The sequence below is a fragment of the Eleutherodactylus coqui genome, chromosome 6 (assembly GCF_035609145.1).
Source record: "Eleutherodactylus coqui strain aEleCoq1 chromosome 6, aEleCoq1.hap1, whole genome shotgun sequence".
Classification (NCBI taxonomy): domain Eukaryota; kingdom Metazoa; phylum Chordata; class Amphibia; order Anura; family Eleutherodactylidae; genus Eleutherodactylus; species Eleutherodactylus coqui.
Window position 1 is genome coordinate 195,310,236 of NC_089842.1, and position 26,271 is coordinate 195,336,506.

Sequence of the window (26,271 nt, forward strand, 5' to 3'; positions counted from 1 at the left end):
TCTTGAGTAACTGCTTACTTGTCCGAGCAGGCTCGGGGGGGTGGGATTAAGCGGGGCCGGGGAGTGAGAGAGATCTCTTTCTCTCCCCCCCACCGCCCCCCCCCCGAGCCTGCTCGGACCAGTAAGCAGTTACTCAAGAAGAGCGATGCTCGCTCGAGTAACTGCTTTATCCGAGCGTGATCGCTCATCTCTAATTGTTACCACAGCAAAGTTTTCCATAGTTCTAAAAACACTGTCCTAGAATAGTGTCTTTACATAATTCGTGACAGGATAATAAGCATTTCTTACACACTATCCATCAAGGTCACTACATTGTGTAAAAGGCAGCATTTGGGAATTTTACTCGCTCATGGTCTCCCTCTAACATATTACCTGGTAACATCTTATCAAACCATAAAAAAGATATTTATTACCAACTATTTTGTAAGAGACAACATATTCCTCAGGGGACAGCAAGAAGCATGAAGCCAAGTAACTTTTCAGTATTTTCTTGCGAGGAAGAAATCCACAGAAATGCAAATATGTACATTATACACTTCAATTTGGTCAACAAGGCAATGCCATAAATAATGTATAAATACAGAGTCGAGAGTGTTACACCAAGTACATGGGAGTGTATCACTCGTAAAAGTCTAACAGAATATACATATTCCTCGGTGCACGTTGTCTTGGTTTCATATTCACTGTATATTTATTTTCTGTCCTGGTCTTCACCTGCTACAGCGTCTCCCCTGCTGGGTGGCTGACAGACGTATCTTCATTGAAGTCTACAGAGATAACCATTATGAGGAGATTATCCCTATTATTTGTTGTGCAATACCCACATAAGCCTTAGCCTGTAATACATGCAAAAAATAATCAAGATACAGCACGTTATACATCAATAGAAGGTCACCAGCTCTACAGAAATACTCACCTCACTGCTCTCTGGATTAGACACAACTATTGGTTTTCCCAAGTCGCAGGTTTCTCTAATATTAATATGGAGAGGGATATCACCTGTATGTACATAGAAAAAAGTTTAATATACTATATATTGCCTTTTTGTACACACAACATGCAGGGTTAAGTTACAAAGTCTCAAAATATTTTCAACTTAGAATATCCTATCTAGAGCCATCTATCATGAAACCATGTTCAACTTACAAAGCCACAGGTGGAACAGATCAAATGCATTTTAGTAGTAAACAGCAATTTTACCTTGGGGACAAGTAGAGAGCCAATCACAGCTTCTGTATTACTGATCCTATGATTACCTATCCAATAACACCTCTCAGTGGAAAAGGGCTACATTTTCTCTACTTCCATCTATCTGTGCTAGGTCTATAGGATCGGGGAATAAAGCTCACCTCTTACTAAACACTGTACTTCTTTTTAAAATTCTGCCAACAGAGAACACAAAAACATAGAAGCATAGAATGGTGGAATTGGAAGAGACCTCCAGCATCACCACGTCCAACCCCCCTGCTCAGTGCAGGATCACTAAATCATCCCAGACAGATATTTGTCCAGCCTCTGTTTGAAGAACTCACCACCTCCCGTGTTAACCTGTTCCACTCAATGATCCCCCTCACTGTCTAATATCTAGTTTGTGTCTCCTCCCGTTCAGTTTCATCCCATTGCTTCTAGCTAGAGATGAGCGAGTATACTAAGGCACATTACTCGAGCGAGTAGTGCCTTAGCCGAGTATCTCCCTGCTCGTCTCTAAAGAGTCGGGGGCCGGCGCGGGTGACAGGTGAGTTGCGGCGGGGAGCGGGGAGGGGGGGGGGGAGAGAGGGAGAGAGAGAACTCCCCTCCGTTCCTCCCCGCTCTGCCCCGCCGCTCCCCGAATCTTTAGAGAAGAGCGGGGAGATACTCGGCTAAGGCACTACTCACTCGAGTAATGTGCCTTAGCGAGTGTACTCGCTCATCTCTACTTCTAGCCTTTCCTTGTACAAATGAGAATAGGGCTGATCCCTCTGCACTGTGACAGCCTTTCAGATATTTGTAGACAGCTATTAAGTCTCCTCTCAGCCTTCTTTTTTGCAAGCTAAACAATCCCAAATCCTTTGACCGTTCATCATAGGACATGATTTGCAGACCGCTCACCATTCTAGTGGCTCTTCTCTGTCTGTACAGACAATACAGGAAGGAAGTATGCATCTCCAATATGACACTCCTGGGAGAAGGCTGTATAATAGTTCAAGGAAATCTGTCATATTGATCATGCTGTCCATTCTGCAGGCATCATGTTATAGAGCAGGAAGAGCTGAGCAGATTGATATATAGTTTATAGTGAATGATTCAGAATACCGTTGTATCTTGTTCATTAATATCACTGCTCATACTGAGCTTAGTGGTCCAGTTGGCGGTCCCATAAGTGATTGACGGCTATCTGTATTACTGTGTATATAATCAAGGCTGTCAATCACTGATAGAACCGCCGACTGGACCACTAAGCTTTGAATGAGCAGAGATATAAATGAATAAAATACAAGTTCTACTGAATCTTTTCCCACAAAACATCATCCATCATCAGTCTGTCCAGCTGCTCCTGCTCTATAACTGCTGCCTAAGTTTGGACAGCATCTTTCAAACGGACAGGTTCCTTTAAAAAATAATAAAGATCATTTTCCTCTACATAGATACATTTAATTAATGAAACTAAAACAAAATGCATAATAAATCCCCTCTAAAAAAACATTAACGTCCATGTGTAACTTGATCATGCAGTTGTGGTACTCCTCTAGCAAGAAGACTGGGCAAAGTGGCAGCTGGTGATTTTGGTTGAAAACCATATAACTTTGTACCTAAAATATTAAGTCCCATATCAGCAGCAAGTTGCTTTGCCCCATCTGCTCCAAAGATATGGGTCTCATGGTCACATTTTGGACAACGAAAAACGCTCATGTTCTGCACTAGGCCCAGCACCTGTTAAGAGAAAGATACTTATATACATCAATATAGTCGACAATTAAGGAAGCATTTCCACTATGTTGATCCAGAGAAAAGCAAAAAAAAGAACCCGAATTTAGTAGAAGCCAGTTTCTCATTTTAGGGAAAAAAAAACAAAAAACTCCTTCCTGACTCCAGTCTGGCAATCCGAATAATCCCTGGATCACCGGCTCTTCTGAAGTAATCATTTACTATAACATGTAACATTGTAACACTCAAAAAAGGCATCGAGGCCCCACTTGAACTCATTTAGTGAGTTCCCCATTACCACTTCCTCAGGCAGAGAGTTCCATAGTCTCACTGCTCTTACAGTAAAGAACCCCCCTTTTATGTCGGTGTAGAAACCTTCTTTCCTCTAGACGTAGAGGGCACCCCTTTGTTACAGTCACTGGTCGTCAGAGGGCACGTCATGCTGCAGCATTCCCTTCATCTGCCAACTTTGCTAGTTCAGGACTAGCTCCCTGGTTCTCTTCCCTCTACCCCTCCTTTTAACTGTCACCCAGCTAGCTGCCTGCTCATCCTGCACTTCCATGCTACCAACGAGTGTCTGCTGAGTGTCCAGCAAACTCCTTTCCAGGTTGTCAATGGATCTCAGTGCTGCCAGCTTCACTTCTAGATCCAGGATCAGGGTTTCCAAATGCGCAACGCGCTCAAATTTTGTACAGTAATATGCATCCTCAAACGGCTGCATACATGGCACAAGATGTACACTGGAGAGCATTGTCAATCATGAATAACATTCTAAATGGGGATTGTACAGATAAAAATCAAGCAGTTTATACAAGTGAAAAATAACATTTAATACGTATAAGTGACTCCCTTTTAAAGTTTGCCGAATCTAAAGTCGCTTGATTTTAAGTCACACACATTTAAAACAAGCACACGTCACAAGCTCCTACAGTCGCTTTTTTGTTTGGTTTAAGTTGCTCTCAGCAGCAGTAACTCCTCCAATGAGTCCTCTGTTTGGAAAGGTATATGGTAAAATAACATAGATCTGCGACTAAAAAGCGGTTTGATTATTTTCAACTAATTTCCACGTATTTTGGTGTGCTGAAAACGGAAAAAAATTGAAAAAAATCCTAGACGTGAGGATTTACCACAAAATGCTAAATTCTCTTAAAATTTAGCAAATTTTTCTCAACTTTTTGGTGTTTTTTTTGTTAATCTTAGGGTTTTTAACTAAATTTAAAGTCAAAATGACTTAATTAGTTCACATCAGTGCATTTAAGATTTACAATGCCAAAAAAACAAAACTTTCAAAGAAAAGAACTTCCAGAGTTTAGCTAATGGAAACCAGCATCAACATGTTGCAAGCTGACCGCACAGGCTCTGACATGCACGGGCTTGATTCAATTTTTTTTCTTGGTTCTCGCCTGTGCTACTATTGGATCTTGACGCCACCGGAAGAACGGGTGGAGACAAGATGCAGGGTGCTTGACAAGACGGTGACGTCCCCAGAAGCTGATTAGCTTCCATGAGCAAAGTCCTGGTACGCCGCAGCAATCACTCTCCCCGGAGCAGCCATCCCCCTTCCTTCTCCCCATGGCAAACCGCTAGGGGGCACCTGAGATGACAGCGTGATACTGCAGCCGCTCTAGGAATCCCCCTGCTGTGAGGCTGTGCCCTGTGACAGCGTGATACTGCAGCCGCTCTAGGAATCCCCCTGGTGAGGACCTTGCCCTGTGACTTACGAAGCCGCAGAGCATCTCCACTGGCCATCTGCTCCCTCACAGCTCCCTCCGCAGGTGTGTTTGTGCCGCCTCTTAGCTCTGTCCCAGACACCAGCTCTCTGCTGCTGTGGCCGCGGACAGCTCGCTCCACCGTTCAGTGTCTGCCGCCGCTGCCAGTGACGCCGGCTCACTGCTGCTGTGGTCACTGACAAGCGGAAAGAGAGGGAGTAACTCCCACAATCTCTTCGTGTTAGCTCGTTCTTCTTAAATTGTGTTTCCCCAAGTTAGCGTTATGGCTCCACGGTAGTGTATTAATTTGCCTGACAGTTTCTGTTTCATTTGTGGTGAATATACAGTGTTGAAGCAACAGCTGAATATTACAGACCTTGTGAAAAAAATATACTTTGCATACTTTGGACTAAAACTTGGAGATCAAGATAAAGTTTGGGGGCCTTATAAAGTGTGCAAACGGTGTGCTGAGGACCTTCGAAATTGGTTCAAGGGTAAGAAAAAAGCTTTCCGTTATGGGATTCCTATATGGCGAGAGCAAAAGAACCATAGTGACGACTGTTATTTTTGTTCATGCGATGTGAAAGGGTAGAATTCCAAATGAAAACATTCCATTTCATACCCCAATCTTCATCCAGCAATTCGTCCCATCCCCCATGGCACAGATATACCAGTACACAAGCCCCCTGCTACCTTGGAAGAGATACCTAGCTTCAATGAAGGTGGAGTCATACCTAAACCAGATGACGAATCAAGTTCTGACTTTGAAGAGGATACAAGACCAACATTTTTTTCCCAGGAGGAGATGAATGATTTGGTAAGAGACTTGAATCTTCCCAAAGATCCCGCTGAGTTACTCGGTTCAAGGCTCAAAAGTGGGAATTTATTATTTCCAGGAGTGTCTTTTTCATGGTTCAGACATCGAGAAAATGGGTTTGTTCCTTACTTTGCCCAGGAAGACAAGTTGGTTTATTGCATCGATGTCGAAGGTTTGATGGGTCAATTCAAAATCTAATATGATTCAATGCAATGGCGTCTTTTTGTAGATTCTTCAAACAGAAGTTTTAAAGCAGTTTTGCTTCACAACGGCGGTTTTTACGCTTCCTTCCCTGTAAGTCATTCCGTACACTTGAAGGAAACCTACGAGAACTTGGAATTGGTTCTTCGTACACTTTAATATGAAGACCACAGTTGGCAAGTGTGTGGGGATTTAAAAGTCTTGTGCATGCTGCTTGGGCAACAAGCAGGATATACCGTATATACCGGCGTATAAGACGACTTTTGAACCCCCAAAAATCTGCTCTGAAGTCGGGGGTCGTCTTATACGCCGGTAATACAAAAAAAAGAAAGTGTCAAAAAAAAAAAAATCATAACTCACCTCCCCCGGCGTTCTGCGGCGCTGCTGCAGGCTGTCGCTCCCTCCTGGTTCCCGGCAGAGCATTGCTTTCTGGACGCTGGGCTTGAAATCCCCGCCTCCAGAAAGCTAATACTGTGATTAGCTAACACACGCCGTTAGCCAATCACAGCCATTCAATGACATCATTGAATGGCTGTGATTGGCTGAAGCCACGTGTGTTTTAGCCAATCACAGCTTTCAATGATGTCATTGAATGGCTGTGATTGGCTGACGGCGTGTGTTAGCTAATCACAGTATTAGCTTTCTGAAGGCGGGGATTTCAAGCCCCGCATTCAGAAAGCAATGCTCTGCCGGGGACCAGGAGGGAGCGACATCCTGCAGCAGCGCCGCAGAACTCCGGGGGAGGTGAACAATGATTTTTTTTTTTTTTGCTCTGCTGTATTCCCGGCGTATAAGGTGACAGTTGGGGGGGTCGTCTTATACGCCCCGTCGCCTTATACGCCGGAATATACGGTACCAAATAATATTGTTTTCTGTGTATATGAGACCGACAAAATCACTGGACCAAGAAGAGTTGGCAGCCAAGGGTGCTCACAGTCGGTCAAAAAAAGTACTTCGAGAAACTTTTGTACCTCCAAAGTTCTTCTACCACCTCTCCATATAAAATTGGGATTGATGAAGCAATTCATGAAATCACTTCCAAGAGATGGAGAATGCTTCAAATATTTGGTCACCAAGTTTCCAGGCCTCTCGGAGGCAAAATTGAAAGAAGGTGTATTCGTCGGACCAGACATTAGAAGCCTTATAGCTTTGTCAATACCATGATGGATTCTCAAAAAGAAGGGTGGATTGCATTTAAAGAGGTCATAGAGAAATTTTTAGGCAATAAGAAAGATCCTGATTACAAAAAGATCATCGGACGAATGCTGAAGGCATTTCAAGCTTTAGGTTGCCTGATGAGTTTGAAAGTGCATTTCCTCCAATCCCACCTTTCCTGAAAAGTTGGGAGCTGTGAGTGAAGAACAAGGTGAACGATTCCAGCAGGACATTAAAGAGATGGAAAGAAGATACCAGGGGAAATAGTGCATTCCAATGATGGCAGACTACTGTTGGATGCTTCAGAGAGAAATTCCAGATGCTACTCACAAGCGTAACTGTACCAAGAGGAGCCTCACAGGGAAGAAGAAACCATTTTAGTGTGCTTTAGTGAGCTCAGTTCAGTTCAAAAATGATTTTCATGTAAAATTTGTAATTAAAAATTAATTTTATAAGTCTATTTGCATTTATTTTGGGGTATTGCCTTATTTAACATAACTGAATTGTCAGGAAACGTGATGTCCTGACAAAATGGAGGTCATTTTTGGATTCAGCGTACCGAAAAAAATATAAAGCTTATGTGGATAATGTAACGTAACCAAAACAGCTCTTAAAAATGTTTTTTTGCAGACCTGTGTAATCTATAAAATACAAGAAATTAAAACATATCAATATTTATAAACAAACTCATTTGTTTCATATCTGATTTGTTGCAGGAGTAAATTGATGGTTTCGTTTTTCAGTTAGACATGTTCACATCTATGTTAGGAATGCTTTTCCTATATTCTAACATTGAAGCAGAAAATGGAATTCAAGCGGTGACAGTCCTGTCACATAACAGCAGCAGACATACTTCACAGACTTATAAGGGACAGAATGTTTGCTGCAAATTTTCCACTATTCCATGGCAAAATTTGCAGTAGAACCACAGCAAAATGCACATGTGTATGAATTTTGCTGCAGATTGATCTTGGTTTTCAGCACGCTCAGAATTTAAATCTGCACTGCAACTTCTGCACAGACTTTTTCCGCAGAGAGTGAATAAGATTTGATAAACTCTCATCCTCTGCATTTCTGCTGCAAAAGCTGTGGATTTTTCATCCGGAAAATTTGCCGTCTATTCGCCTTGTGTGGCCGTACAATAATGGAGTTGGGGGCCGTTGGGTTCTGTCAACTACCCTATTTTGTTTGGCATTATGGGATCTGCGCTGGAGGTTGGAAATGCCTCCAACACAGATGTGAACAGAGATTTACAGCGCAAAACTGGGGAGGTGAATAATATGAATAAGCGAGTTTGAGAAAGCAGTTTGGAAACAATGTGTTAAAGCTAATAAAGATAGTCCAATAAGAATCCATCAGCTGTCATTCTTTATGATAAGAAAAAGATAAGCAATGCATAACAGAACTGGAACTTACAGGAACACTGACTTTCTTAAACATTTCAGCCCCTCTGCGAGCATCCAGCAATGCGATATCCTGAGGAGTTGAGACTATCACAGCCCCTGGGAAAATGAATCATTCAGTTACTCTGCTCCCACTCAATGACTGGAATGAGACTGATCTCACTGCCTCCTACCGAGAACTTGTAATGACCATAGGCCAGGGGTGGGGAAGACAGGGAAATTTTTAACTGACTATGTACTGCAGTGATACATTAAAGTTCATACATTAGAATCTTAAGCACTGCACTGCCAAGCAACAAGTGAGCAGTTAAAAAAAATGAAAAATAGTTTTACACATCTTGGAGAAAGCTACGAAGAAAAAATGTTATAGGTACAGGTTGGAAATTATCCGGTGTAGTCATACTGCTAGATAAGAGCACCAGCGGAATCTGGTAGCTGCTTATTTCCCTACTAACATGAACTTACATGCACACAGCCAAGCATGCTTGTTAATGGGGGCATGAGAGCCAACTGCCAAAAGGCGGACTGGCCAACAGCCATCGAGCGTCTGTACCTTCTTTTCAAAAGGAATGGGCTTCTATGGACGCATGGCTTTCTGTAATTTGTGGTGTAATGAGGATTACTGACTGCCTCCTCTCTTCTAAGACAGAAACGAAATGGCTGTTCTTTTTAACCATGCGCAATTTTAAGACTGCAGTCATTCTGAACAAGTTATAACATTTTTTAATGGCAGCTGAGAATTGCAAGTAGCTTAAAAAAAGTTAATCTGGCTGTAAATACAGAGCTGCCAAAGTAATTTGAATAAACCCTAATGCTATGTGTAAATGTAACGATTTGCATACAAAAAAAATAATCCAAACAAGTGAAAGTGAATGATAATTGTTCAATGTGAACACGAGCCAACGACAAACGGGAATCGCGCACTTTTCGTTCGCTGTTCAGTTTCAATAGGACGACTCGTGCAATTATCCTTGCCTTAAACACTCCCCGCTCAGTGTTTTACATCGGAATGTGAAACATTAACCCATTAAGGACCAAACACTGTAAATATACTTGGTCCCGGGCTTAAAGCCCAGCTGTATGTAAAATTATGGCAGGGCTTGAAGCCTCCTGCTTCTGTAATCAATCAGAAGCAGGGCGAGTTGTCAGGTGGTAGTCACAGCTCATAACCTGGAGGAGGAGGGAGAAGTGGGTTTTAACCCTTTCTGCCTCCTCCTTTCCTTAGTACACAGTGCTCAATGAGCGATATGTACTAAAGTGAATCTAGTATTGTTTCTTCCACTACGTGGGCCGGCTGCTAGGATCCCCTGTCACAGCAGAGCTACAGGGTCCCAGAAGGCCCTCATCAGCTCTGCCAGTGACTAATGTCACTACAGGGGATGTTTTCCCCTGTAACTGGGGCTCATATGGATGCCTCAGCTACAGTGGGAAAGTATCAAAAAAACAACAACAAAAAACACATGTGAATGTCCCCCAGAGGTCTTATATGATGTCATTGGGGACATAGATAATAAAAAACATAATTACATAAATAAGTAAAACAAAATTACAGAATAAAATAAAAATATAAACATAAGAAAGAAAATAACCCAAAGATAACACAACCAAAACCGTCGCTATATACGCCCTGTAATCCAAAACCATACATATTATATATCGAAATGTCCAAAACAAAATGATAAACCCGCTCCCATACTTTATTTTAGCGTAAATATACTAATTTTAAAAAAAAACAAAACAATTTAAGCTTTTTACCCCTAATAAAACTAAAAAACGGTAGCTAAAGGAAAAAACTAGGGCAGTAAAACTACCACATGGCTAAAATTCCTAAAAAGTTTCTGGTCCTTAAGGTACAAAACAGCCTGGTCCTTAAGGGGTTAAACGTGAAGTCAACAATTCTCAACGATGATCTGCCTGTCTAAACTAGTGTGAACAAATTAGCGGTGACATCACTCGCTTGTTCAAATGAGGATCGGCTTGTCTAAAAGGGGCATAGTTTGGACAGGAGAGGTCTACCTGAGCTCTGTGCTGGTGGATCGACGGGGTAATGAAGAGGCGAGTAGAGTTATATTTGTATTTTTTTTTTCAAGGCACCTGACAGCCCCAGACCTGATCCACCAAGACACAGTTATCCAGAGTCTTTTGTAAGGTAGACAGGACATTGCTAAGTATTCTAGAACATGATTAACTCATACCAGAGATCGGGATGTTCTGAGAGATTGACAGCTGCACATCTCCAGTTCCGGGTGGCATGTCTACAACCAGGTAATCCAGCTCTCCCCAATCTACCTGCTCAAAGACACAGAAATATTACTACCAGACTTTAGAACAGATTAGTATACCAATCACCTAATAATACTGGTGCCATATTTACACTGACCCACCTGCCTTAATAATCGCTCAATTGCAGACATGACCATCAACCCTCTCCATACTACTGGGGTAGTTTCTTCCACAAGGAAACCCATGGACATGCTGGCATAAAAACACAGAAGAATCATCCGACTGAACAGATCACATGCATCAAGCTAATGAGTCAGTGTTTGTGTGTATAGCAATAAATCTCTGACTCAGTTTGTGTGTTTGCTTCTGATAAGATCCTATTGAGGGCATCTGCTAAGCAAATGTGCGACTATGATTAATTGTGTGCTTATGGAATCCAATGAATCATTATGTTTATTCACAACTGAACGGGTATATTATTTAGATGTTTATATGAAGAACACATTGGGTCTCAGCAGTGGGAGAGATAGGCGACTGGCCTTCAAGTTCAGATAAATTGGCTTTTACCTTCACTGTAATGGGGGCTATGCTCTTCTTCTGCTCACAGCCAGGACAGGGCAAAGGTATAAACATGCACAGAAAGAGCTTGTTTATATAGCAGCAGTTTTTGGTATAGGCTTTAAACTTATTTTGTTGAAAATCAGTAAAGATCTCAGAATACGGATGTAAGAAAACGTTAAATTCAACGAGATCTGCGCCTGCAATTACCAGCAAAGCTTATGATCAAAGACATCCCAATTATAATTGTATATATAATTATATATCAGAATAGACAGAAAAACTTTATTATTAGCAGCACATTGAAACAAATACAGACATTTAAAAGACATTTGGTAATAGAAAGTGAACCCTATAATCCAAGATCCTCCTCATACAGCATAGAACACTAAGACTCTCAATGAGATCAATGTAAAAAATTAGCCATTAGATAGGACAGGTTCTCATGATAAACGAGACACATATACATGTAAATAAACTCCCATAAGCAGACGAAACATAAAAGGTGCACTAGCTGTATATGAGAACTGGCTAACACTGAAATGAGGCAGTCAAATGTTATAATATATACAGTAAAACCTCTACTAGCATTAACATCTACTAAGGCCAATTTCAAGTAAGGCCGTTCTTTTTTTGCCAAAATCTTGTTTCTAGTAACATTGGTTGCCTCTATTAACAGCGGCGTGTGCCGGCCCATGTGACCTAGCTGCTGAACCCACATGATCTCCTGCTCGGCGTCTCCTCCTTCTGCTAATGCAACCCACCCTTCTCCATCATCGCTGATGGGTAATACACTAGTAAAATACATTACAATTGCACTCCAATGTAACAGCATAGTGATAACGCCGAGGGCAGATAAAGATGTCACCTGCAGTGCTCTGAAACTGCACAGAGAACACAGTGATAACGCCGAGGGCAGATAATGATGTCACCTGCAGTCCTCTGAAACTGCACAGAGAACACAGTGATAACGCCGAGGGCAGATAATGATGTCACCTGCAGTCCTCTGAAACTGCACAGAGAACACAGTGATAACGCTGAGGAAAGATGATATACAGTATACATGTGCTGATGTCACCTGCAGTCCTATGTAACACCACAGAGAAAACAGTCATAACGCCAAGGACAGATGATGTACTGTAGTACAGGTGTCACCTGCTTCCCCTGCCCAGGGGTGGCAGCACCGCAATGATGTCCAGAAACACCAGGTAAAGTCCAAATGCTGGTTCCTCCAGCGTTTATTTCAGCATAGCAACGTATTCAGTAAACATACAGTCCAGCATATCATATGCAACTTCCCACTGTTGTCTGTCACAGTGCACACAGCAACACGTACCACAACTTCAAGCGGAGATTTCTAGGAAGGTGAGTTCGCCCCAACAGGCGATGAGGGAGGGGCCGACTACCCCCTGTCCGCTCCGTGCTTCCAGGTCCATCACAGACCAGCACCAGGTCTACATAGACCTCAGGCCCCACGGGCCTTAATGGACCTAAGCTACACAGGCTTCAAGGACACTGAGTTTGTCAGGGAGGGGAAAATGTAAACTGTGTAGCCGCACCCTTGCAAGTGCAGGTTAACTAAACCAAACACAGTGACTGTGCTAAGAGGCCCCCTATAGGCCACTCTTGCTACTGCACTGTCACAATATACACACACACAAACATATTATATATATATATATATATATCATCTCAAAACATTCACAAATAGCAAAGTGCACTCGGTCATATGGTGTATTTTGGTGAATCCCTTCACTGTATTTTACATGGGTCATATATATAAAAGACCCATGTAAAATACAGTGAAGGGATTCACCAAAATACACCATATGACCGAATGCACTTTGCTCATAGTGGATGTTTTTATCTGCTTATGGGAGTTGACTTGCATTAGTATATGCATGCATTTATCATGAGATCCTGTCCTATCTAGTGGATCATTTTTTACAATTGATCTTGCTGAGTTTCTTTCTTTTCCAGTCATATATTAATTATAGGGCTCACTTTCTATTATGTGAGTGTTCTCCTTTGGTTAGCAGATGTTTTTAAGAAATGTTTTAACCCGTTAATGCCACAGGAGGTAAGTTTATGTTCTGGCAGAGTGGCAGTTAACGTGACACGATGTAAACTTGCATTCTATGGATGGCATGGGCTCAGATGTGGGACCCCGCTATCCCGCAGCGGCACTGGATTAGATTAGCGTTCCCCACTGTTAACACCCTACAATGTAAACGATTAACAGAGGGAGCACACTCCCTCTGTAACGTCATCAGCGCTACACGATTTAGTTACGGAGGGCCGATGGGTTGCTATGGCAACTAGACGCCAGACATTGGTTTCACAGCCTACCATGGCCTATGATCGCTATTGCATTATAATAACAATCATTGCTATCAAGAACCCTACAAGGTCATAGAAACAAAAGCCCCTGTTTTGCACACATTCCTGGAGCACAGCATTTCCATTTTTCATCTGATAGAGCCCTATCAGACCTGTTTTTTGTGGGACAGCTTATATCATTTATTTGTACCATTTTGAGGTTTATATGATTTTGTAAATGATTTTTTATTACTGCTTCAGGCAAGCAAGATGATCAGAAAACTGCTGTTTTGGATTTTTTTATTCTTATTTTAATGGAGTTTGCTGTGCTTGATAAATAATGTAATATTTTATAGTGCAGGTTGTTATAGATGGGACAATACGAGTTATGTGTACCTTTTGGGGTTTTTTTTTTCAATTAAAAGCCTTGTGTAAGAAAAAAAAAGTTTTAACTTTTTTTTCCCTGTAAAAATATTTAGATGCCACGGTCAGCAATGACTGCAGCATTTGTAGGGTTAAATGGTGTAGAGAAGTGATTAGATGAGCAAGTCCTCATCATTTCACTACTTTTCTGGGAAACAAAAACCCATATGTCACAATTGCAGCGTAAATATGCTTTCTGATTGGTGGTGGTGGGGGCGGTGATAACATGAACAAAAATTCATGTCACCGCTCCCCTGGGACAGGGAGAATCAGAGACCTTCTCTGCTGCCGCTGGTCCCCCTCCTCTCTCCTCTGCGCACACACTAAAAAAATGACAGCTGTAAATTCAGTATTCCCGACTCCACTTCAATCAGCTGTAGCTCTGGATCTGTAAGAGCTACGAATATGCTTTAGATGACATTTTAAAGCAAAGCGTCCTAGCTTGCTGGTAGCCCTAGTAGAACTGGAGCTAAATTAGAACAAATTCCATTCATCCTAAACTGTAATGTCCTTTTCCTGTAGAACGAACAGAGCTCCTCCTAAACCGGGAGCTAAAGGAGTTATCCGAGATCTTTTTTTTCTCCTATAAAATACAGCACTCCTACTATAAAACAAATAGGCACAAACTCACCTGCCCTCACTGTGTCCTGTGCTGCTGCACCTGGTCTTACTGCCCCTGCCTGTTTACTGGACATCATAGGCTGCTGCAACCAATGACAGAGCTCAGTGATTGAGCGCTGAGCTCTGTCATTGGCTGCAGCAGCCTACGAAGTTCCATAAACAGGCAAGACTGCAGCCTGTAAATAAACACTGGGAGAGAAGACCGAGCAGTGGTGCGCAACACAGCAGGGAGAGGTGAGTGTATGCCTATTTGTTGTTTTATGGCAGAGGGAGCTGCATTTTATAGATAAAAAGAAAAAAGATCTCAGACAACCCCTTAAATAAAATGTGGACAATGTTTTGTTTGCTTAGGAATCCTTTTAAGAATATGACTACATATATGGCTATAGGAACATGCTATGACATGGTACAAAGTGAGATGCACTTACTGTCGTCAGTTTAAAAAAAATAAACACAAAATTTATTAAGGTAGTAATGCTACAGAATTCTTTTTGTGCAACTTAAAACATGCCACTTTATGGCTATCATATACATTTAATGGATATTTTGCACCAAAAATATAGCAAGACAGTCCTAGTCCCATACTGAATTAGTAACAATAATTGAAAGCAGTTTTGACAATCACTTTTAGGGTGTATTTACATGAGCGATATTTCCGTGTGAATGCTGTCCGATTGCAATATGCACAGAATTCGCCTACTAATTTCAATGCGTTCATGAACACCTGTGATTTTTCTAAAAATCGTAGCATGTCCTTCTTTTGGATTATTCCATTGTGAGAATTGCCAAATATTTCCTACAGATACGTGAAAAAAAAAAAAAAAAAAAAAATCGCATGGCACTCACATGCTGTGTGATTGGCATGCAAGTGTGATGCGTATTTTTAACCTTTTTAACTATTGGCAGTGCATGTGGTTTTTTTCACACATATGAAAAGTGCATGTACAGCAACGGAAATTGCGCATTTTTAATGACGAAATACATCGCTGACAAAATGGGTGCATTATAGGTCAGGATTATCTCGAACCTCGCCTGTGTAAATACAGCCTTAATGCATCTTTTTTCAAATCTAGCTTCTGAAAAAGATTATAAGCTGTCCAAGCCTTAAAACATGCATCTATAGAACTTGCCACTTGTAGCATTCTTGTAACTAAGTATATTACCGTGCTTCCTCAAAAATAAGACACTGTCTTATATAAATGTTTGCCCCAAAACAGGCACACGGTCTTATTTTCAGGGGAAAGAGGGAAGGGGGGGGGTATCTTAATACTTACCTAGCAAGCGGCGTCCCCATCCCTCTCGTTGCTCTCCAGACACTCTGGCAGTCTTCTGTGTCGACATCATTGAATGGCTGTGATTGTCTCATCAAGCGCCGGCTGAGATTGGCTGAGGCTACAGTCCTTAGCCAATCACAGCATTCTCTTGCTGGAGGCGGGGTATTCAACCCACGTTACTAGGAAGAGAATGCTCTTAGCGCTGAGGATGACACTGGGACTGCGCCTGCGAGGCGAGTATTTATTTATGTACTGTAGCTAGAGCTTACTTTGAGGGGGGGGGGGTGTTATATTTTAAGACGTTCCCTGTAAAAATCAGGATACGGCTCATTATGGAGGCAGGTCTTATTTTTAAGGAAACGCTTTTCTGTGGCATTTTGTTTGATAAACGTGTCACAATGTTTTTGTTTTTTTAAAGCAAACCTCTAATTGTTGTAGATGACATCAACTGAAGTCAATATGTGACCGTACAATGCATAGTTTCACAGTTCTCCAGAGCTAGAGGTGCTCTTTTCAAAGTCTCTCTATTCTAGTGCAGTAAACTCCTCTATGACATTATAATAGAGTTCTGTGCAGAATTCATTTTGGCCTTACTTCAACATATATAACTGTATGCTGTAAAAAAAACCTAAACCACATTGTTTTTATGGACTCCTTTGTACTGAGAAGTATAGTTGACTAAACTTTTTAATACAGAAGAAAATGATGCCAACACGTATTGCCCAAGCAATACGGCACATTTAAGGCACATTTAGAGCGTCACAAGCCTTTCTTGATGTGGTGTGAATACAGTTTAAGACACATGGAAAAGGGGTTGTCCTGAGTAGGAAACTCTTGTAAATGTTTCAATTGACGGCTGTGTTTTCAGGGGCCGTTAACAATGTTTTACAATGAGGCACATTAAACATACCGATTCCAAGGCAAAGATATGACACGTCAAATTGGCTGTAGTGTGAAGAATGATCTCTCATGTATGGAAACAATTGTTTAACAATAAGAACATTACTTCATTATTTATTTGTTTTAAAAGACAGAGTATCTCTCCAATGACATATTCACTTTTAAATATTGTGCCTTACCATTGAATTCCATAGTTGACAAGAGGAATCATCAAATTCCCTGGAAAACACAATACATAGTTTTGAGATGTTTTCTTCTACCCTATATTCCAGTGGTTGTCAACGTTCCTAAGCCAAGTACTCCTACTCAAATAAATTACGTCCACTGTGCTGCATGAGGACAGTGAAAATACCCCCTAAAGACAAGTACCACAAGTTGACATAGGCATAATCCATTACAAACAATCGCTGCTCTGAAAAATAAAGGTCCATTTACACATAACGGTTATCGCTCAAATTTTGTTCCAAGTACCGAAAATGAGCGAATATCTTTACATGTAAATGTGGGCATCGCGCACTTTTCGTTTGAACAATGATTTTTAAGGTGAACTTAAAATCCATCGTTCAGCTACTGAGAGATAAAAGCAAACACATGTATCTCTCAATAGATTGTATGCCGTTATCTCCACGGGAGTTGAAAGATGACAATGTAATTTGCCATCAGCCATGAGCAGAATAATGCAGCTGTCTGCACAGCTGGGCATGTGATTGATCACACGCTGGACTCCGCAAACAGCTCCTGGAGGCCCTTCTACATGCAAAGGAAGATGATAAAGTGTTAATAGCCATTAACACTTTATGCAAATAGACCGCTAAATCTTTCAAACTTTCAGTCGTTTGAAAGATTATCTTTGCATGTAAATGGGCCTTAACAGTGTAAATAGGAAATTGTACAAAGTGTTTAAAAGAAATATCTTACTGTCTGACACCTCTGGATTTCCTTTTAGATTCATCATTCGGGGAATAGATGGTCCATACACATCAGCATCCAGAAGACCCACTGCTTTTGCCTTGATTAAAAAAAAATGTTTTACCTTATGAGTTAGAGTATACAACAGATATATAATCAAGTACTGAACCTTAAAAAGCAGCAATTGCAAAAGTAAAGTGCACTGTAAGGAACAATTCATTAGTGAACCCCTACAATGCTGTATACATTACAGCAAAATTCTAATTATCTGGCATCCTCAGGCCCTAAGCGTTTACTTACCTGGTACCATGTTTGCCTACTTCAAATGAACGTATTGTTACAGTGTATTCTGTGCGCAGAATACGCTGTATGAATCTTTAATAGACTCCCATGCTGCCGATCACACATATTGCACTAAATACAAGCTTTATAAAGATGGCAGCACATTCTATCTTGACGTGTATTAAGCGCATACACGCCAAGATAGTGAGTGGCGATTGGCGGCCCGCAGCAAGTACGCAATGCAGAAGCCCACAGTGGAATACGACCTTGCCCATGGCTGAGGAAACTGCTCACCCGTCCCAGTCTTCTATGTTCTCCGCAGCGGATGTGTGCGAAAGCGCAGTCTGGCGCGCCGCCGCACATGTGCAGTGGAGTTGTTTTTTTTGTTTTTTTAAAGCTCCTGCTTTCTTGTAGAATCCGCAGGACGGGCCACAAATCGTATGGCTTCCATTGACTTCAATGGAAGCCGTCCATGCAGACACCGCACTGAAATGGAGCATGCTGCAATTTTGTTTTCCGAACCAAAAGGTCTGCAAAACAACTCCGCATACTTTAATGCATGTGTGGACCCCGTGTTTCCTTATGGGTGGCTTGATTTGTGGATCTTCTGCAGATTCCGCAAATTAGATCTGCCCGTGGACATTGGGTCTTACTGTTGTTCCTCAGTGCAAAGGCCTTCAAAAGCTTCTTTGACAAAGCATATTATTTGTGACTAAATGTGTGGTATGCTGTGTTGGTGGAAGATATGGAATCCAACATACCGAGGACCCACCACTGTAAAAAAAACAAGTACCCAGTTCTCAGGTGATTTATGCACTAATCCAGCATTGGATGTAAAATTAATGAGGGTTACTAATGAACTGACTTTCCAGACTGCGTAGATACTAATTCCATTGCATAGTAGAGAGAAGTGATCAACAGAGAAATAATATTGATATATAATAAGTAATGTAAATACCTCAACTTATTACTCCATAAATGGTTAGTTTTAATGGGCTTTTAATGGACTATGTATTTTTTTTTGTTTTTACAAAGCTACCCAATATACTGTAGAAACATAGGAAAAGCCATATTCAACTTCCGGTCCACCAGTGGTCTTCACTCCCAAGTGCGGAGTCGACGATGATGTCATCAACACCAGTTGCATGTCACCAGCCCACTTCATCCAGTTAATAACTGCAGCAATCACATGAGCTATTTTCGGGACATCTTCACTCAGCATCTGGAAGTGAAGAGCAGCGGAGACCAGGCGCCGGAAGAGAAGCTATGGAAAAAGGTGAGTATGGTTTGTGTTATGTTATAGTATATGGGGCAGCTTGGTAAAAAAATACATACTGTATTTTTCGCTTTATAAGTTGCACTATCCCCCTCCACCCCCTCCCCCCAAAGTGGGGGGAATAGGAAAGTCAGTGCGTCCTAAGTGTGCCAAAATTTGGACCCGGACAGCAGCTGTATGAGAAGGATCACACAGCCTTCTCACACAGCTGTCGGTCGGGACTGCATACATAGCAGGGGAGGGAGGAGAGCCGCCCATACGAACAGCTGATTGGTGGGGAGCAGCAGCAGTTCCCTCCGGTGCTCAGTAATCAGCTGTTCGTACAGGTGGCTCTTCTTATCTGCTGTGTGATAAGGATTGCACCTCCGCTTCATAGCAGCCAGCTGTACGAACTGCTGATTAGTGAGCTGGAGGGAACTGCTGCTCCCCCACAAATCAGCTGTAGGTACGGGCATCCACTTCTTATCACACAGCTGCTGGCTCCATAGAATAGACGCCGGTAGGTACAGCTGATTGGCGCTTAGCAGTGCTGAAATGTATACATCAACCTTCACCATAATCAGACGTGCCATGCAGGGTTCCTGAAAAGTTGGGTAACAACTAATGGATTCATCATTACATTGTTACTCAGCTCTTCCAGGATCCTGAATGCCAACTGCAGAGTTATGCAAGCATTTATACCAAATACATTGCTATAACTAGTCAAACATGACATTCAGGGCTCCTAGAAAGCTGGGTGACAAGTAATAAGATTACCACTACATTTACACTCAGCTGTCCCTGGATAATAAATGGCAGGCTGACCTTATGGTATATACTTCATTCTGAGGCGGTACTACTGCATTATTCCTCCTGTAATACCTCCCTCACTGCCCAATCTGGGCGAGTTCAAAATGTTTTTTTCCTATTTTCCTCTTCTAAAACCTAGTTGCGTCTTATTATCTGGTGCGTCTTATAAAGCGAAAAATACAGCAGTTCCCGGATAACTCATTTAACATACCTGTTCATCTTAGGAAAATTGTCATGTTATTTCTATGGTCATCGCCAGGTAGGCACTAATTTCAATATCATTATGTAATTGACTGCTATTAGCTGCAGAGGCATCTTACTTTTCACAAGAGATGATCATGGAAACTCAGGCTTACATTTTCCATGAAACTAATCAGCATGCAGTAAATTTCAGTTTATAGTCTGCTGATGGATCTTACGATATCTACAAGTATGTGAATTTTCCCAAGCAGCCTTGCAGTATTTTTGGACCACATACACAGATATCATAGAATGTGGATACCCTGTTGGATATTTACTTACTTGATCAGTTGCTGCAATTCCCAATGCCAGGTTGACTGTTGGAAATAAAATAGGTTTAAAAGCTTGTGAGCAGAAAAAGACACAAAGCAGATACATTAAATGAGCGTACAAAGAGATTCTGCACCTCCGCTTTTTTTTTTTTTTTTTTACAAACTGGTCACAACACTTTAACTTATAGTTGTCCCATTTCCGCAAGACTTGCCATGGATCTCAAGTGTATAGGGGCTCCTGACTGTTCCCTTTTATTTCAACATGCCTAATGATTGGCATTGGCTTATTTCCATTCATAAACGCTAATTTATCACAAAAATAATGGACTTGACATCACAGCACTAAAATGTAGATGCTGACCATAAAAGGTTTAATGTGTATGAGCAGCCCGATGGTCCTGAAGAGGGTTCAGGCAAAAAGACCCAGGACCAAAAAGGATGGTCAAATGATAGAACAAGAAAATTTTCTTCAAAACTACTGGCCCAAAAAGGACTATCAAAACACGCAACAAGGAAGAACATGAATGAGGGCAAATAAATAAATGTAAATAAATTAACGGAATAAACAGATATAGCAATATCAGAAAAATGACCATGTGCAAAATACAAAGAAATCCATAACCCTAACGAAAAAGAACAAAGTGCATAAAAAGAAGATGCAATCAAGTTATATCGAGTCCAAATGATGAAATGTTTCTGAGCATAAACCAATATAATACTGTGTAAAGAATACATAGGAGTCCCAACTATAAAGGCTAAAAACCATTAGTAGGGCCAACCCCACGTGCATAAGCGACCCACACGCAGCTTCGTCAGAGAGGTTACGTGTTTTTAATTTACATTTTCTAGCTCCTTTGTGCATAATAAAGATTAGTCCCCTGCATACGACAGGACTGGATTCTGCATGCAGAATCAGGCCCTGGAAGCAGCAGCGTCTATGCGTACCTGCTACTATATTTTTCATCTGTACTGCAGATGGTCCACACGATGAGCCGTAAGTACAGGTTTTTGGTTTTTTTAATTCCTGTTTCCCCCACATCATTCCCTAGTGATGACACGGAATCCGCAACCTTTCTGCAATGTGATTGCGGAAGGGTCGCAGATCGGAAGATTTCAATGGAAGCCATCAGTGCAAAATCTGCACAAAAATGGAGCATGCTGCGATTTTGTTCCTCTGCTTGCGAAAACCGCAATTGGTTTCCACAAGTGTACAGGAAGAATCGATTTCCCATAGCATGCTATGGGCGCTTTTTGCTGCGGATCCACGATGTGGACTTCCGCGGCAGATAATATCTGTCCGTGGGCAGGAGCCCTTACTCATATTTATCGTTTTTTGGGGGAGGTGTGCACCATTTCTTGATGTTCTCCTACTTCAAGAGATAAATGGGAAAGTCAGCTATCTCATGTGTATGTCCAAATTAAAAGAATTGTCTCAACAAGACAAACCCTTTCCATATGTCTTATTAGAGAACCCCCTTAATTACAGTCACTAAGAAAAAGTGGGTTCAGCAAGTCCAGTCCATCAATATATTACATGGACAGCAGCTAATACTACATTTCTTCTGCAACAACCACGGCAAGGGAAATATATGGCTGACTGCTGTTTCCTTCAGCTGATCCTAATAGCCTCAATCATATTGTCACTGCCTAACACTGATTCGTCCAATTTACCTGCCGTGGTTGATTTGCCCACACCTCCTTTGCCAGATGCAACCACCAAGACATGCTTTACACCAGGCAGTGGTTTCTGCTTTGGCAACCCACGTGACATCAGCTCTGCCTGTCTGTTCTTCAACTTTTCTTTATGAGATCCAGCTGCCTTAAAAAGAACATTTGGGAATACAATGGACAACCATTAGTTTTATGAAGTAGTAAATTGTCATATCATTAGTGTACAGTAAAGCTCAACATTGGTGTGCAGCCAGCAATTCATTGCAATCACTCTACAACCGGGAGCAGCTCTCGATAACTGAGTAGGATGGCAGCATGGGAATCAAAATCCCTTAAATATACCCTGCATGAACAAAAGCTTTTGTTTCTAGCCGCTTTCCATAAATTACAGCTGCATGCTACTAGAGACTGCAAAGCATCGCCTGAACAAGACTGGACAGCTGCCATGCACCAGGTACCATCATCAGAGGTGCCTACAGGATTCCCCATGATATGTGATGCCCAGTCTTGTCATCTTCTTCATTACAAAACTGCAAGTGAAACTGAAAAGGGGCCATGTATCTCAATGCCTGAACCCCCTTATAATATCTTCTGACATGCCTCTGACTTGAGCCCACAAGGGTGCACACTGCGCCCACTCTGAACAGACTGAGGGAGATTTTGCAATTTTAGGCTGGTTTCACACCTGCGTTGGAACCTAGGGCCGGAGGTTCCGTCACAGATCAGACTGAATGTAACCAAAGAAAAAGCACTACATGAAAGCGGATGGACTTCATCATAACAATGGGGTTCGGCCGGTGCCGTTTGGTTCCATCAAGTGATGGAACCGTTCGGCCGTGGGGGTTCCACTTTCCTGCTCTCTGAATGGAGCAGGAAAGTGGAATCTGCAACGCAGGTGTGAGACCACCCTAATTCCACCAATTTTACAGACACTTCTTGTTGGCACTCTGCTTATGGCCACCTGCACATGGGCGGATTTGCATTGTGGAAACCAGAGCGGGCGTCCGCCTCCGCATTCCGCAGCAAATACAGCCCATAGCATGCTATGGCAGATCACAAAGTAGTCTGATCCGCCAAGCCATGAAGCGGAAAAAGCAGTGATTTAAAAAAACTCTGTACTGTGCATGTCTGACGGCTCGCAATGTGGACCATTCGTGGTACAGTAAAAAGACTTCTGCGCGGATGCCGGCCGGGCACAGGGTCAGGGATTCCGCATGCAGAATTCGACCCACCAATGTGCAGGCAGCCTGTGTCGTCTGTCAGAGGCACATACTGTATATACACTTGGATATACGTAATAATCAATAGCAAATACATAAAATATGCTGCTTATTTAGAGTTGTTCAGGGAAGGAACAACAAAATAGATAATTTAACGGTAGACTTTTATGAACAGGAGACGATGGCAGGGAATGTGGTAGATAGTGCTACTGTAAAAAGGGTATTATGTACAATACAAAAATGCAAATGCCATATTTATGAAGATGCCCTTTCTCTTTTCTGAATAAAATGAAAATTATAGCTTGTGTAATTGGTCACCATCTTTTTGCAGCCCTCTCTGAGAGCAGCATAAGATACTGATTACAGTCATATGCCTGCTGTATGGATCCATGCAGGAGTTTTAGAGAAACTTGTATTTTATTAAATAGTCCTGCATATTCATGAGCAGCAGGCTAGCCACACCCACCCCGCCCTCCAGCCAATGATTGACAGCAGCTCTCTCTGTATGCACAGCAAGAGACAGACAGCTGTCATTCATTGGCTAGAGGGTGGGTAGAGCTGGCCTGCAGCTCATGAATATCCAGGACTACTTTAAGGAGTCCTCTACACATGTGCTGCTAACAAAATGTAATTTTCTCCAGAAGTACTGCTGAGATCCAGCAGACACATCACTGTAATCAGCATGACAGTCACTACCCTCAGATAGGGGGCCAGATGATGACAAAGCCTCTTAAAAAGAGAGATTAGGGCTGGATTCACACGAACATACATGTATTTGCACGTGCATTTGTGCTGCGTTTTTGCACATCAGGTGTTGTGGATTTGCATACGCAACAGCGCTTTTTATTGTACTTTTTGCGCACGCAAGTCATGTGCAATTGCATGCGCAAAAAAATGCGCACCTATGCTCTCAGCCACTGAAACTGCCAATTAGTTCAATGAGTTCAAGATGTGTTCTTTCCCTGCGCAAATGACTAGGAAAGCAGAGCTCGCTGCATATTTATTTGTGTGACCGAATCGTACATGTGAACAAACCCGTTGAAATCCAATCATTTTTCTGCGTATTGCGCTTGCAAGTTTTTCGTGTGCAACTATGTTCGTGTGAATCTGGCCTAAATGTTGACAATAATATGACTGGCGGTCACTACAGGTTAAAAAAAAAAGCAAAATAAGAACGAACATGAAAAAAGACAAATAAAGAAAAACAATATAAATAGAGATGAGCGAGCACCAAAATGCTCAGGTGCTCGTTATTCGAGTCGAGCTTTTCGTAATATTGGAGAGCTCTATTCGAGTAACGAACCCCATTGAAGTCAATGGGAGACTCGAGCATTTCTGCAATTCATCCGCCGGTTGCCGAGCTTTTTTTTTCTCTCTCTCACGAGCCAGCCAGCCACATACTGCTGTGGACGTGCGCATGCTGGCACCTCAAAGCAGGAAGTGGTAATGCGGAGAGGGGTCAAAACGGGGAGGGGTCGAACACGGCATGGTACTCACTCGAGTAACGAGCACCATCGAGTATGCTAATACTCAGACTAGGATGTTCGCTCAACTCTAAATATAAACAAATTCATGTATTAAACAGATACATCAGTATTAGAAAATTACCATGTGCAAAACGCAAAGAAATCCATAAGCCTAACGAAAATGATCAAAGTGCAAGAACGGAAGAAGGAACCAATCTAGCTAGAAATGAGTCCAAATGATGATGTTTTTCTGAGCATAAACCAATATAATACTGTGCAAAGTATACATACCAGTCCCAACTATAATAGCTAAAAACCGTTAGTAGGGCCGACCCAACGTGTATCAGCGACTCACGAGCAGTCTCATCAGAGATGTTACGTGTGTTTATGGCTGGGCTCCCACGATCGTATGCTAAAATACTATGTAAAAATCTAAGTATTTTACCGGTGTGTGAAACTGCGTATCAAAGCGTTTTTGATCGTTTATGCCTCCGCACAACAACGCCGTCATGCACTGGCCTCCTTCGCTTTTTTTTTCTTTACTTTTCTTCTATCGTCTTTTAGCCAATAAGTAATTGCATACGTACAGCGTTTTCGCACGTAACCATAGGTTACAATAGGGCTCCATTGTGCGTAATACACAGTAAAATAGAACACGTTGCATTATTTTTTTTTATACGAGTATATTATACAATGAATATATGCAAGTGTGAGAAAAACGACAATCAATGCCGCGATTTACAGCATATTATGCACACGTAATATGCCTTGAGCCTGGCCTAATATACATTTTCTAGTTCCTTTGTGTATAATAAAAATGATTTAACTCCTGTTCATCCTTTTTTTTTGGGGGGGGGGGGTGCGCCATTTCTCAGGCCTCATTCATACAGCTGTATGTGCACACAGCGTATCTCACGCACGCGGTCATGAAGTGTGACTGTTTCTTTTTTAATTCCACGCTCTCTTATAGCGGCGTTGTGTATTAAACACCATACATATGCAATCATTAGAAAATAGCGCGCAATACGCGGTAAAATAGAACATCTAGTGTTATTTTTACGCACATACTCTACACAATCAAAAACACGCAGAAATGAACGTATTTGAATTGCTGCAATGTACCGTGCATTATATGTGCGTAATACGCAACTGAAATACGTTCATGTGAATGAGCCCTGAATGTGTTGTCTGTTATTCTTCTGCTATTTCTGACACTGCTTGCCGGACCCCATTGTTACGGGCAGCCCATATCTATGGAGTGAACTGGACCGCCATTTATCTGCGCCATTCTTTGACCGATGGCATTTATTCTGCCATTACATTGCAGCTGCTGTAAGTTTTACTCTATTTATAAAGTAGATAACTTGGCATTGCAGAGGAAGAAGCTAGGAGAAGCCAGGAGGGGGCACACGTGAGAGCAATATGGTGACCCCCAAGGTGACTTTCTGAAACCCACCGAGCTGAAGGACACTGCGGGCGCCGAATCCCGCCGCCCCCGCTGCAGAAACCTCCCGACGCGCAGCGCATTCAGTCCGGACACAACTAGGCCCCTGCCGGCCACCATCACCGTCACTTAGCAACGAGGGTTCTCGGCTAAGAACACCAACCGGAAGCGTGCGTTCCTTGCGTTCCACGTCTC

General features: G+C 42.1%; 1 protein-coding gene across 3 annotated transcripts; it reads right to left on the minus strand.

Moving 5' to 3' along the window:
• Nucleotides 1–383: 383 nt before the first annotated feature.
• On the minus strand, nt 384–26,260 carry NUBPL (NUBP iron-sulfur cluster assembly factor, mitochondrial). Of its 3 annotated transcripts, none has more exons than XM_066608558.1 (11): nt 26,089–26,260; nt 21,947–22,094; nt 20,286–20,320; nt 17,426–17,516; nt 16,687–16,726; nt 10,574–10,664; nt 10,385–10,478; nt 8,203–8,288; nt 2,790–2,910; nt 917–999; nt 384–836 (listed from the first exon to the last, which is right to left on the minus strand). In XM_066608558.1, the coding sequence occupies exons 1-11, from the start codon at nt 26,194–26,196 to the stop codon at nt 783–785; spliced, it is 951 nt and encodes a 316-aa protein (XP_066464655.1). In that variant the 5' UTR covers nt 26,197–26,260; the 3' UTR covers nt 384–782. The 3 variants fall into 3 exon arrangements, with proteins under 3 accessions (XP_066464655.1, XP_066464656.1, XP_066464657.1); XM_066608559.1 differs by having other exon boundaries at nt 21,947–22,090; nt 26,089–26,213; XM_066608560.1 differs by lacking the exon at nt 21,947–22,094 and having other exon boundaries at nt 26,089–26,160.
• Nucleotides 26,261–26,271: the final 11 nt, after the last annotated feature.

Excerpts from the sequence above, each read along its gene's own strand:
- NUBPL (XM_066608558.1), bottom strand. The coding sequence starts at position 26,196 with ATGGTGGCCGGCAGGGGCCTAGTTGTGTCCGGACTGAATGCGCTGCGC. Across the intron at positions 10,665-16,686 it reads GTCAACTATGGAATTCAATG|CATGTCCATGGGTTTCCTTG; the intron begins GTAAGGCACAAT and ends TTTTTATGCCAG. Across the intron at positions 8,289-10,384 it reads TCAGAACATCCCGATCTCTG|GGGCTGTGATAGTCTCAACT; the intron begins GTATGAGTTAAT and ends TCATTTTCCCAG.